We start from the raw sequence: 14,059 nt of genomic DNA, 5'->3' as shown, positions 1-14,059 counted from the left end.
GAGTTATACTCAGCAAAGGGCTGACATCTAAAGTAGAATGATACACATATATGAACGATTAAGTGTTCGTTATAGATGTACTCATTTGTTTATAGGTTTCTGCTTTCAATTTCATACTGGTAGTAAGTTTCTATTCTAAAATACATATATACACAGATTAGTATGTTGGTGTTTTTAACGTGGATTTTATTCAAATCTAGGTTAGTGAATTAGTAGCAAAACTAAAGTGTTAACGAATTCATCATACGAAAAGAAATGATAACAAAGAAAATAGATAAATAGACACCTTGATAGTAGGGCCCGCCTTGCCAAGACATTTTTGTTTGTTCTTTTTGTTTTTGTCTTGAATTTAGAAAATTCTCTGATGGAAAATGGACTTCACTAAAGAAATTCTTCTTCTACTTCTATTATAGTTTGTTTTTCTTGATTTTTGAACAATTAGACTGTAAATTAGAAAACACACAACATTAATAGATTTTTGTCTTCTTTACTTACCAGCCATACTGAAGTTTTTCTTTTGCAAGTTAGGCTCGTTTAATATATCTGAATTCGATCAGTAGATAAAATACCTGTAATAAGATAAATAATATTAGTTATTAAGCAGTTAGCAAAATTCGATTTCCACATTGAATTCATTTACTTTTAAAATAACAGCTCCTATTTTTTCCCAATTGTATTAAGTCAACAATTGAACCCTAATTATTAGTATGTGTCCAGTCCAGTCCAGCCAGTCAATACCTTTTATAAATTTGTAATCTAAAAGAAGTACTTTTCCTTATTTACCAAAAGACACATTTAATCATATATGGACACATATAACCACTACACCACATCACACAATAGATTATTGCTATGACGGGTATTGGCTCGTATATTGTTTTTATGTCAGACGCAACATCTATTGATAAGATAAATACACAAATTTACAAATTAAATGGTATGTTTGTGTTTTTGTATGTGTGTGTCGACTTTTAAACATTATTAGAATATTAAAACGATTGCTTTCCCTCTCCAATCAGGACATCCGATTATGAGACTACCTATTTCCTGACATCCATTGGAGTCAAGGCAACGACTTAACGAATGTTCGGGGTTATTTGCTCTGATTTAACAAGAGGTCAATGGATGCCGTCATTCTTAACGTAAATAATAAGCGAGACCGGACGGACGTCAAATATTTCACCACCTTCGCGAAAATCGTTTACTGAACAACAACAAATACTGGAACACTTCATTTTACTATTGATGGAATGAATGTTGGTGGTGGTGGTGACTCATTCCTAAGCGGTGCACTTACACGACTTATCTTCGCACTGTAGATTATTGCACAAGTTAATTTTTGTACGATTTTTTCACTGTCAATCCATTGGCATTCGTAAATTTCTCATAATTACCTTTTCGCACAATTAACACGGGAAGTTGTTTGTGTTTTTCGCTCGTAAGAACACTTGGAGTAAAATAGTTTGAAACTTTTTCTCGTCTCCGCCTTGGCTTTAACTTGAGTACGACTTTTTGTTTTGAATTTCTATATTTTTCTGGAGGTCTCCAAGGGAGAATGAATTAATCGATTAGTATCAACCTTAATTTCGATAATATTCGATTAACCCTTTGACAGTTTAGCGCCGTTAATAATCGATTATTATCGGAATTAAGGTTGATAATAATCGATTAATTCTTTGACAGCTTAACGCCGTTAATTTTAGCTCGGCTTCATTTACCGTTGGAGACATCCAGAAATTATATTCTAAAGGGCCCCATACACTATACATCATGCCGTCATGCCGATTCGATTTTTGTCCCAAAAAATGAATTATGAGTCGTAAATTAAGTTGGTTTTTTATTCCGTCACAATTTTATTATTTTTGTACACAAAATTATTTACTGACAACTTTCAAAATGAATATTATTCACCAGATTGATAGAGTTTCATTTTCAAAATCAAAACTATTTTGATTTTCTTTATGCATGGTGTATGTCACACATACATAAATAAACTTTCAAAAAATAACACCTTTGTAGTCCAAACACATCCCCCAAAGAAATGGAGTCAAAGGGTTATGTTTCTATATAGGATTTATATAGACATGATGTGTATATTTATTAAGGGCCCCATACACTATACATCATTCCGTACAGCATTTATCATAGTATTGGTCTGTTCCCGTACTGCAAGAATCTACGAGTTTTTACTATTTCTTTTTTCGATATTATAAAGGAAAAAAGTGTTATCGTTGTAAAAAATTCTTGCAGTACGGGAACAGACCAATACTATGATAAATGCTGTACGGAGGTGGCATATTAACACATGGCATTGCTGACGATAGCAGATGTTTGGTGTTTTTCATTTTTGCTTTAGGGAACATTTCCTTCCTTAAAATGTCTCGCACAGATAACCGAGCTGTTCTTAGTGGTTATGCCGTATATATCCAGCAACATAGGTTTCCATGCATTCTTTACAGCATACACAGAAACCGCTGTTCTTTACATCAGAGATGCGTTTACGCATCGCCACAGGCAGGAACAAAAAGGTACCTAAAACTTTACTTCAAATGATAATAAATCATAATTATCAAGAAATATTGACCAATATGTATACCAGTTATTTGCGTAAATATTAGATGTTATAATTTAAGCGTAAATGTATTCACGAATAATAAAAAAATCTACTTTTTGTTTTGGTACGTTTATGTCAATTCTTACCTTTTGTGAACAAAAAAGTACGCTGTTTACAAAATTAAAAATAGCGCAACTCTCATTACTCTCAATTTACCAATGAGAGAGAGAAAAACTCTCAACACCAATCCTAATCACCAATAGTGTAAAACCACGCAAAGGTTCAATCGATTATTATCGGAATTAAGGTAGATACTATTCGATTAATCCATTGACAGCTTAGCGCCGTTATTTATTATAGTTCGGCTTCATTCTTCGTTGGAGACCTCCAATCAAAACAAAAAGTCGTACTCAAGTTAAAGCCAATGAAAAAGTTTAAAACTATTTTACTCCAATTGTTCTTAAGAGTGGAACGCGAATAGACCAAAAATCCATTTTTTTATGAATATCCTTATTTGACATGTACGCTATGGAGTTGTCATTTGAGATTGAGTGAAATTAGTAGTTCGATTTACTTTGACGTATATTTCAATATATGGTCTGTTCCCCTACTGCAAGAATCTACTATATTTTACCATTTTCTTCGATAACATAAAGGAAAATTTGTTATCGTAGTAAAAAGTAGTAGATTCTTGCAGTACGGGAACAGACCAATATATGAAACAAATTAAGCAGGATTTAGAACTTAGAACATTGTACCGGGTTAACAAACTTTATGAGGATTTATTTGATATATATACAATGGAATTGACAATTGATGCCCACTGGATTAGAGAAGTCCGGTATAATGTTAACGTACTATTACTCTTGATAAAGCAGTTTATCATTTATTTTTAATTTAATTTTCGTGTATATTTTAAAAAGTACTTCGTCGAAATTAAATCCGACATCATTAGTCTGTTCCTGTACTGCAAGAATCTACGAGCTTTTGCTATTTTTTCGATATCATAAAGGAAAAAAGTGTTATCGTAGTAACAAATAGTAGATTCATGCAGTACGGGAACAGACCACATGTAAACTACAGCACATTACGTTTTTAGAATAGGTTGGCAATCATTTGGCAGCTGCTGCATATGACCAAGCATTCATCTGGCACCATCAACTCTCTTTGCTTCTTCTTTTAGCCACGACTGCCAGCCAGCAAATTATTCATCTGTTTGGACGGTGCAAAAAGTTATTGTTTTCTGTTTAAAAACAGTAAAATCTTAAGTCAATTAAAAGGTAAACATACACAACGACGTTTTACAATATATGTGCAAATACAAATAACCGCATCCGATGGTTTCAGAGTGAATAACACCATCTGAGTAGTACTGAAAACATGTGACTGAAGAACCGGAATTTTTACGACAATGGAAGAGATTACATTAAATTCTTACATCTGTTGCGTTGATAATTATAATCGGATTATTCCAGGCCATTTTGTGTAATGTTTAATTCAAGTTTCTTGCAATGTTTCACGTTAAAATCAAATAACTTTGTATCATGATGCAATCGTCCATACTTCGTCATGTAAATAACTAAGAGAATCAAAGAATTCGTTCTCTTTGTTTCTCCGAGAGGTTCTTATCAGTAGGCTCTCTTTATTGTTATGCCTGCAATAGGTGCAATAGATCGGGGCGTTTTGCGGCTCTACTAATGTTTTTGTGGTTTAAGTTTTAACATTTTTATTTTTATTCTTTATTTGACAGATAAAGGCACGTCTTATCACAATGGTGACCGAAAACGAAACCGCCACGAAAGCACCGAATTCCAACGGAAAAGAAGGGGAGACTACTTCAAAGAAAGCTGCCAAGAAACAGGCCAAGGAAGCCTTAAAGGCTGCCAAGGTAAGTTCGATGACAATCAAACGCGGACATGGCCACAGGATATTAAATTATCTACTTATTTACAGAAAGCCGAATATAAAGCCGCTGCTGGCAAAACTGATAACTCCAACAATGCCGCCGATAGTGCAGAAGATGTGTCAGCAGGTTGCTATGGCTTATACGGCATCATCAATTCCAAGGAAAAACATGAAGAAAGAAACTTTGTAACTGTCGTCGATTTGAAAGAGCATGTCGGCAAAGCTCCTGTCTGGGTTAGAGGACGTGTTCATACATCGAGAGCAAAGGGCAAACAATGTTTCCTCATTTTGCGCCAGAATAGCAGCACAGTCCAATGTATTTTGGCAGTAGGTGACAAAGTATCGAAACAAATGGTGAAATTTGCTGGCAAGTAAGTATTTCTTCAAAGGGAAAATGCTACAGACACCATTGTTTATTCACATTTCGTCTTTTTCACAGTTTGAACAAGGAGAGTATCATCGACATTGAAGCCTTGGCAGTAAGTGTACCAACTAAAATTGAATCTTGTACCGAACAAAGCCTTGAATTGTCAATACAACAACTGTTTGTGGTATCACAAGCCAAGCCTCAATTGCCATTGCAAATTGAGGATGCTTCAAGGCCCGACAACCCTGACGACACCGATGGCCTTAATATTCGTGTCAATCAGGATACCCGTTTGGATAATCGTGTTTTGGATTTGAGAACTCCAGCAAATCAAGCCATTTTCCGTTTGGAAGCTGGCGTATGTCGCCTATTCCGTGATATACTTACAGCCAAGGGCTTCACAGAGATCCATACCCCGAAAATTATTTCAGCTGCTAGTGAAGGTGGTGCCAATGTGTTTACTGTCAGCTATTTCAAAGGTAAAAAACCATGCATTTTTACGTTCTCTTATGTCCTCAATATACTTATCATTTGTTTCCTGTTGCTTTCTTGCCATTTAGAATCCGCATATTTAGCCCAGTCTCCACAACTGTATAAACAAATGGCCATTGCTGCTGATTTCGACAAAGTCTTCACGGTTGGCGCTGTATTCCGTGCTGAAGATTCCAATACACATAGGCATTTAACAGAATTCGTTGGCCTTGATTTGGAGATGTCTTTCAAATATCATTACCATGAAGTTCTGCACACAATTGGAAATACCTTCACCGAGATTTTCAAAGGATTGCGCGATCGCTACAGCAATGAAATTGAAGCAGTTCGACAACAATACAGAGTGGAGCCATTCAAATTTCTGGAGCCTCCACTAATTTTGGAATTCTCCGAGGGTGTAGCTATGTTGCGTGAAGCTGGCGTTGAAACTGGTGATGAAGAAGATCTCTCCACACCCAATGAGAAGTTGTTGGGTCGCCTTGTGAAAGCAAAATACGACACCGATTTCTATATTTTGGACAAATTCCCCTTGGCTATACGTCCCTTCTATACCATGCCCGATCCAAACAATCCAATTTATTCCAATTCCTATGATATGTTTATGAGAGGCGAAGAAATATTGTCCGGTGCACAGCGTATTCATGACCCAGAATTTTTAACAGAAAGAGCTAAACATCACGGTATCGGTGAGTACAAAACAACGAAGACAGTATCGATAAGCAATTGGTAAATCGTTATCATTTCTATTGCAGATATCAGTAAAATTGCTGCCTACATTGAATCGTTCCGTTTTGGATGTCCACCACACGCTGGCGGTGGCATTGGTATGGAACGTGTTGTTATGTTGTACTTGGGTCTTGACAATATTCGCAAAACTTCAATGTTCCCACGTGACCCCAAGAGATTGACTCCTTAAATTGTCATCATAGCTTAACACAAATGAAGAAGAAAGCTAGAAGCTTTTAAGAACAGCCTTTCCTTTTGCTTTAGTTTCACTGTTTAGTTGACATTTTTATTTTCCATTTTGGTTAATTATCATCATGAATAATTATTTTATTAAGTTTTAACCAACAACAACAAAAACAAATACATTATTTTTTCTTTCTCTAACGAAACGATTTACTTAATTCTATCCTCGATATATTGTAGTTTACAATATTTGTGTTGTCCAACAACAAAAAACAAAAAGCGATAAAAAATATCTATGCGAAAAAACGAAAAATTTTCGAACTATTTTTAAGGCTGATTAATCTACTAATAGTGCGCCCGAAAGAAGGACAAACATGTCGGAAATTCACATTTTTTTAATAAATAAAATTATTTAATTTTTGTATCCCAAATAAATTATGTAGTTATAATTTTGGGGTCTATTGCAAGTGGATCGATCATATGTATAAAGTGGAATTTGGGAATTTATAATGAATTGTAACACAATCGTTGTGGACTATGCACTGTACTAAATTCTGAGTTCTCCTTGAATCTAGGTAAGAATTCTTCTCGAGGAGTTATGGTATAAGAGTTTTAATGTTGGGTATAAGTGGACAATATATTTTGGATATTTGTAAAAAATCTGGAATTGTAGTTATTTTATATTGATCAGGTAAAATAAACACATGATTTTAGTTAACCCAGATAACGTCAGATATTTGTTTAAATCGTATGTTTCACTCCAAACCTTAAATATACGCTTAGAATAAACTTTAGAATAATAAAGTAATTTAGAAAATTCACAAATAACGATTGTTTCTAACAGTTATACTGAAATTTTTTCTATTCTTTAAGAAGGACGGTTGCGTCAAATGAGTTAAGAAACTTCATTATGAATTACAAATTATTTTTAGATATGGAAATTGTAAAGGACATGTGTAAAGATATACAAATGTATTCCATGATTTGATAAAAAAAAACATATTTCATAAAATAGACAAAAAAGGTCGCCAATTTTTAACATATGCATTTCTTATAAATAATTAATATGGGATTTGCTTAATATGAGATTTATAAGTTATCATAATATTGACCCTTTTTGGGGGGAAATACTAGAAGAAATGCGGCGATAAGGCCATTTTCCAACAATATACAGGTTTGGTTTAAATTGGATAGTCCGTTCTGATCATTATTTACCTGAGATAGAGCCAAATCAATGTCATTGTATGTGCTCAACTTTTAAGTTTGTCGGACAAATATAGCATCTCTGGTGTACGATTTACATTAAATCGAAGAAAAGCTTGTATGTGGACCGAATCTTACCTATTTCAATTGGGTTCGTTTGTTAATTGAATGACAAGTTACAGAGGGATTTAATAAATGCGAGTTGTAGATGGATAGAGGGACGGGCATGGGTAAGTCGGCTCCAAAAGAGATTATCAATATAACTTCAAAAGGACCCATAGGCACTTCTTTTGTATATTAAATACAAAACGAGCAATGACAAACAGATAGCGGATCAAATGGACCCAGACTTTTGTTTGAAAATAACAAAATTTGTATTCTACAGCGTAAGTTGATATTATATCCAAGAGGAGTGGTTGCCCTTTAAATTGATATCAATTATATTGTCGTATATACTCGAATGTGGTAGTTACACGTAAATATTTAAAGGTACTTGCGTATTCAGATTACTAATCCATTACCACACTGGAGGGCTGAAATATAGCGCTGATCGCTTTGAAATGTTCCATGAGGTTCCAGTTATGATCAAGGGCAACGCCTATAGTGAAGGGAATATGGACGAGTAATTAGGAGGACTGTACTGAATATTAGTAACATTCGGAAAATAAGTAAGGAAGAGGTGCAGTTGATTTTTAATCGGACAATAGGTTGCATCTATCTCGACACATTTGCCCAGGCTGGGAATAAAAATCCGCAGAAAGTTAGAGTTTCGTGGTAGTTGTGTAGATTATGGTATGGTCGGCCCCGTCCGACTACCAAAAATTACCAATAACATTTGCCGTTTTAGTATAACGGTAAATCTACTATTCGGTATTTTGAAGATTTCAGGCATATTTTTCTAACATCAGGCTTCATTTTCTGTAAACTTAAGGTCTTAGCTCAACCTGAGTGTTTGTAGTTTGGTATTTTGCTTTCTCCTGGAAGCCATGATCGATTTTAGGTATTTTGCATTTCCATCTCATGGTAGAAGTTATAAAAAATTCGGTCCGGCCGAACTTAAGGAACTTTTTATTAATTTTATCCATTTATTTAATATTTTTTAATTGTTTCTTATTTTCATTATTATTTATGTCTATGCTAGATATTAGAGGAATTTAAATAATTTTTTTATTGTGTAACTAATTAGGGTCTTTTTGGCTTTGAATTAAACCTTTTTATGTTTATAATAAGTGTATTTATGCCTGCGGACGGAGTTTTAGTTAATAGTTCCCCAAACTTGGCAGTATGTTTTACAATTTTAATATATAATAATAAGACCCGCATCAGGCAAACTCCCGCACGCGTTTTCTCTTCGAGTGCAATTTGTGTGAAACTTTGGGTTTCTTTTCCGTTGCTTTTTTATAGTATTGTTTGGGCAACTAACCCAACACCTCAACCCATTTCTTATAGTTCTTATGGGTGAACACGCGGCTACCCCAGGTGACACCATGGGGAGGTCAGTGTATCTATCATCCCCTAGGTCACCCGATCGATCATTGGGACTGTTGTAAAAAACTTGTTTACAAAGTTAAATTAAATATGAAATAAATTGTTTTGTGTAGAATTCACAAATATTAATTTTTAATATAAGTTTAAATTTTTGTCAGTAGTCGAGGTCAATTTTTTGTTGACAACATTCTAAACGGGCAAATTTTGTTTGTCTAATCGATTTATAACTATATAACCTATTGTCGATTAAGGGATGTCAGTATCATCGACATAGATTACAATTACTGGCTACAGGTTATCATATTTTTAATAGGGGAGAGGGGGGCACCTTTGAACACTTTTTGCTTTCAAGCCTTATACAATTTTTTATTTTATAATTTTTGGTTTCTTATAAATTTTAACTAATAGGTACATATGTAACCTTTAAAATGAATATACATATGACATACTTTAAGCTTGATATACATATTTTATTACTGTTTTAATGGAGGAAGTCAAAGTGTTCAAAACTGCCCCCCCAGGGGCGTACCTTTGAACAAAGCTTGGTATTTTTGAACGGCATGGTTTTTTACAGTCTTTCTGTTCAAATATATATGTATTTTATTCATACATATCAGAAATGCATTAATTCATTAAAAAATATATAAAAAATGTTCAAAATTTAAAAAAATTAGATCAAAAGTTATTAAAACATAAAATGACTTAAAAACAAAAATTAATATGGTGAAAAATACAGTTATTTTCGTAATCTTATTAGCCCATTTGAAATTTTGAGAAATCGAATCCAAAAGTTAAAAACCATTTTTTACTCGAGTTTAATGGGCATGTTCAAAGGTGCCCCACCCATGGCATTTTACGGAAATTTAAAATAACTTTTTTTGTAATAAATATATATGAATGAAATTACATTAGTTATGTTTGAAATGATAGTTGCAATGCAAAAAAATTGTTTGACGAAAGAAAACTATCACAGAATTCTTCCTGCGCCCTTACAACCAAATGAAAAAAAGTTTACAATGACACTGAGAAAACATGGTCACCGATGCACAATTTTTCGACAAGTAAAAAAGCAAGCCAAAGTGGTTTACGCATATAGAGAACAAGATTGCCATATCCAAAAATGTGGTTGCGGGTCGGAAAAATATTAAACCAAGATTTTATGAGCGCTGTTCAAAGGTGCCCCCCTCTCCCCTACTAAATTGTAGTATTTAAAAAAATACGCTATAAAGTTATAAAACACTGTTTCATTTATTTTGTCAGTTTCTCAACAATTTAATTGACAAACAGTATTTATGTAAGACTATGAACAAAGGAGACACTATTATCCTTTTCGATAAAAAATCTATGATTTACTTCGTCAAGGTCTATTTTAATTAAACTATCCCAATAAATCATATCAAAAGAAAGCAACAACAAGCTCACGAAGCTTTCAAATGCCATCCATGAGAGTTCCCATAAGAGAATGTTATTTCAAATGTAATCCATTAGTTAATGAGCAGTCGGCTTATAGACACTTTAAATGCCAAATATGACCGCAAACAGACTTAAACGAAACGCAACGCAACAACAACGACGAACGAAGAAAAAACAACAAAAACAACGGCATGCAGACATACACCCAACATTGTTTCTCAGCTTATTTGCATGGAAAACAATAGGGCAAAATCATTATTAAAGAAATCCAAAAATAAAGAAAAAACACCCTGAATAACAGAAACCAGAAAAAAACGAAACGAAACATGCACAACTCGCGAACATAAATGCATGCCCTCCACTAAAACACATCTAGACAAAAACCCCCCATTCCGGCTAAAACAGGGACAACTACTACATATATAATACACCAACAACAATGCTGATGAGAGGATATGCAATTAAAGTTACACCATTTTATTTTACTCAGTAAAATAAAACCAACAAAGAGCACGTCAGAAAGAGAGGGAGACATCAACAACACACTTTACTAAATCAACAATAACAATGGAATTGATAAGACAAAAAGAGATAAAGAGAGAGTGCACACACACTCAATTGGTAAAGGTGGAGTTGAGAATAAAACAAACAAAACTAACACCCATACCATGGAACATAGCCTGAACAACCAATCGTAATCAACTTCGAATTGTGGTGCCATTGGTTGTTTCATTCTCTCTAATGGTTGCTGAAGCCCACAATGAAATTCATAAGGGGTTTTTGTTGGGATTCTTATAGAGCTGCTGTTGTTGTTGCTGCCGTTGTGGTGGGGAAAAATCATGGTTGTGGCGTAAATATTTCTCTGGCATGTTATTAGACAGTTGCTTGTTTAAATACGGCGAATGCGCACGTCTCTCTAGAACGGACGGATTCTGTTTGACTTAATTAGTGAACAAAAAACAAAAAAAATAATGACAACTTTTTACAAAACAGAAATATTTCAATTCAAATACTGATTGCAACGGTGTAATCATATAAACGGTATAGTGAAAAGAAGAAAACAGATTTAAACAATAATTAAAGTGGATCGCAGCATAAAATACTTAGTGATTTTTGGAATAAAACCGAATGGATAACAACAAACACAAGTCGTCATATTAACGTGTACGTAAATATCACAAAACATATACACAACTACATATACATATATATGAATAAATGCTATGCTATGGCCCAGACGGCCCAGACATTTTCGCATTCTTTAATTTCCGCAACATTTAAATGTTGAAAAAAAAAAAAACAGCAACAGCAACATCAACAACAACAAAACGAAAAGAAACAAATGTGGTATCCAAATTGTGAATCGTTGAAAAAAATCTAAAAAATTCACGTGAGAATTTTAATTACATGTTTAGTGAATATTTAAAGAAATTCTGAAATTCTTTTTTACTTTTTACTCAATGAAAAAGTGATTCATTATAAGCTTAAAGTATTTTTGCGTTAATTTTTTCAACAACAGAAAAAATTAGTCAAATATCAACAAAATTTTTTCATTGGTTGTTTTGAATGCGACATTTTATCCAAGCATAATTGTGGGATTAGCTGTCTAATTTATGATATAACGGTATGTTGTTGTTTTTTTATTCGCATATATATTTTCGAAAATGTGTGCTTGACATTTGGGGTATGGTTTTTTGAGATGTAATTTAAAATATGTTAGAATATATTATTGAGATTTATGAAAAGTTTAAGGTTTTAGAAAAACACAGCTAAACAAAAACATTTCGAATGTTTTATTTAAAGTGAGATTTATACATGTGATAGAAATTCATGTTTTCTTTCCATCTACCGTCTTTGGATAGAAGAACACGGATTTAATTATATTTTTTTAATGATGTATTTGTGTTTAAAGCTGTTCTAAATCACAAATGGAGATTCAAATAATATTTCATTTTAGAAATTCTTAATATTAATCGATGAAGTCATGTATATTGATAGTAATTGCAATTTTGGTTTTAATTTTAATTCTATTATTCCTGGATTGTCCATTTTATACACTGAGTATCTGAAGGATTATAAATTGCAATCAAACTACAAATCGATATTATGGGCCGACCGTATGATACTAGATTCAGAACAACATATTTTGTTGATGATTTTTAGGCCGTATTTCTAGTGACTCCAAACGTCACAATTATGAAATGAACACCAGGAAATTATTGTGTGATTCTAGGTCGGATGTGTGATATTAGGTCATAATATCGATTTCAAAATATTTATTTTTTAATTTATAATTCATTCCTTTCCTACAGTGTCCGACGGGTTGAAAATTAAATAAAAATATAATTTTACGTCGAAGATAATACTTTATTTACATTTTTAAATGATTATGTTAAAAATCTCCTTTAACATCGGCTCGTATATAAGAATAGCGATTTGTTTTAAAGTCCAAAGTGGGTAGAAATCGTTACTTAACAAAATACTATATCTTAATAATTAACTCTCTACGATAGTACTGCTCTATTTTAAAAATAGATAACAAGTTAAAAACATATTACAATTTTAATATTTCGGGTTTCAATGCGTCAATCTCTTCAAATGGTTTATATTTTCTTTGCTTCATTATATTGCAACCGTCGGACTTTTTTCTTTAACATTGGTTAATATTTTCTTAAGGTTTATTCTTTTGAATTATTATATTTATCTTCCACGCGAAAAGTTTTTCAATTCACATGTGTGTTTTGGATCAATGAGACATAATTATGAATTCATCTTATATAGCTCGAATAGTTCTTGATTGAATCCATTCATGTTTTCAATTTCTTATCTTTGTAAATGCCTTTTTAATTTCATCGAGATATCGATAGGAGATTATGGACCAACCATGTCCCAAATTTACCAGCATATTTTATTTCGTTCCTTTATTTTAATTTATTTGAACAAATTTTAATTTTATTGAAAAAAATGTTGCCATATAGTGGATAACTGGCATAATTTCTAAAACTCGAAATCTGTCTTTCAACTATTAGATATTGATTTCTACTGTAATTTGATCATTTTTAGAAATTAATAATATCTAAATGGCCTATACCATGGTAATTTTTTGATAGAAAACCCTGGGTTTCAACGTGTCCAAAATCGATTGAAGGGACACTGTTATATGGGGCGTAACCCAAAACTTAACTCTATATGGATAGTGTGTGGTAATGAAATTTTTCTTCAAATGACAATCCAAAATACTAAATTACAATCTGTTGAAAATCCAAATTTATGTGCAAAAGTTTCCAAATCAGCTTATATCGTGATTTTAACAAACTGATATTTCTAATTTCGACACAACAATTTATTCTGATCGAGAATATTTATATACTATCGATGAATATATCGATATATTGTAAGCGGAATATGTTTTATTGAACTGTTCTTGGGCATATTTACATTGTATCGGATTGTATCTAAATTGCAAATTCCATTACATATAGGTAATGGAATAATAAATAAATCCTCATAGAAGAGTTTAACCCGACCCGAAATCTCCAATGTAAATTCCATTTTACATTCGTACTTCTCAAGCATTTTTAATTTGTTTTTAGTTCGCAAAAATTCATTTAGGCGCCACATTTTATAATACCTCAATTTTTTTTCATAAATTATATTTAAATATTAACATCAATATTCCTCAACAAATTTTGACAACAATTTTTCTTTCTTTACAGATTTTACACACA

General features: G+C 32.8%; 4 protein-coding genes across 4 annotated transcripts in view; 2 read left to right on the top strand and 2 right to left on the bottom strand.

Moving 5' to 3' along the window:
• Positions 1 to 317, bottom strand: part of LOC133336437 (protein lifeguard 1) — a 307,141-nt gene extending 306,824 nt beyond the window's left edge. Inside the window, exon 1 of the mRNA XM_061544730.1 lies at positions 287 to 317. Within this exon, the coding sequence (XP_061400714.1) occupies positions 287 to 317 (31 nt within the window). The remainder of the gene's footprint in view (positions 1 to 286) is intronic.
• Positions 1 to 14,059, top strand: part of LOC133336442 (protein wech) — a 199,589-nt gene that overhangs the window by 60,090 nt on the left and 125,440 nt on the right. The gene's annotated exons all lie outside the window — the stretch shown is intronic.
• The window catches only part of LOC133336463 (protein seele), a 162,416-nt gene that overhangs the window by 74,670 nt on the left and 73,687 nt on the right, over positions 1 to 14,059 (bottom strand). The gene's annotated exons all lie outside the window — the stretch shown is intronic.
• Positions 4,290 to 6,245, top strand: LOC133336484 (aspartate--tRNA ligase, cytoplasmic). Its single transcript, XM_061544782.1, has 5 exons — positions 4,290 to 4,442; positions 4,508 to 4,830; positions 4,899 to 5,305; positions 5,387 to 6,004; positions 6,071 to 6,245. The coding sequence occupies exons 1-5, from the start codon at positions 4,326 to 4,328 to the stop codon at positions 6,232 to 6,234; spliced, it is 1,629 nt and encodes a 542-aa protein (XP_061400766.1). The 5' UTR covers positions 4,290 to 4,325; the 3' UTR covers positions 6,235 to 6,245.

This window comes from Musca vetustissima, unplaced genomic scaffold, assembly GCF_032173495.1.
Source record: "Musca vetustissima isolate MV318-11 ecotype Yass unplaced genomic scaffold, APGP_CSIRO_Mvet_v1 utg4709, whole genome shotgun sequence".
Taxonomy (NCBI): Eukaryota; Metazoa; Arthropoda; class Insecta; order Diptera; family Muscidae; genus Musca; species Musca vetustissima.
The sequence above is the reverse complement of the archived record's forward strand: the minus strand, read 5'-3'. Positions and strand labels throughout refer to the sequence as shown.

Coding starts and splice junctions, on each gene's coding strand:
- LOC133336484 (XM_061544782.1), top strand. CDS start 4,326: ATGGTGACCGAAAACGAAACCGCCACGAAAGCACCGAATTCCAACGGA. Junction 4,443..4,507: donor AAGCCTTAAAGGCTGCCAAG/GTAAGTTCGATG, acceptor ACTTATTTACAG/AAAGCCGAATATAAAGCCGC. Junction 4,831..4,898: donor ATGGTGAAATTTGCTGGCAA/GTAAGTATTTCT, acceptor TCTTTTTCACAG/TTTGAACAAGGAGAGTATCA.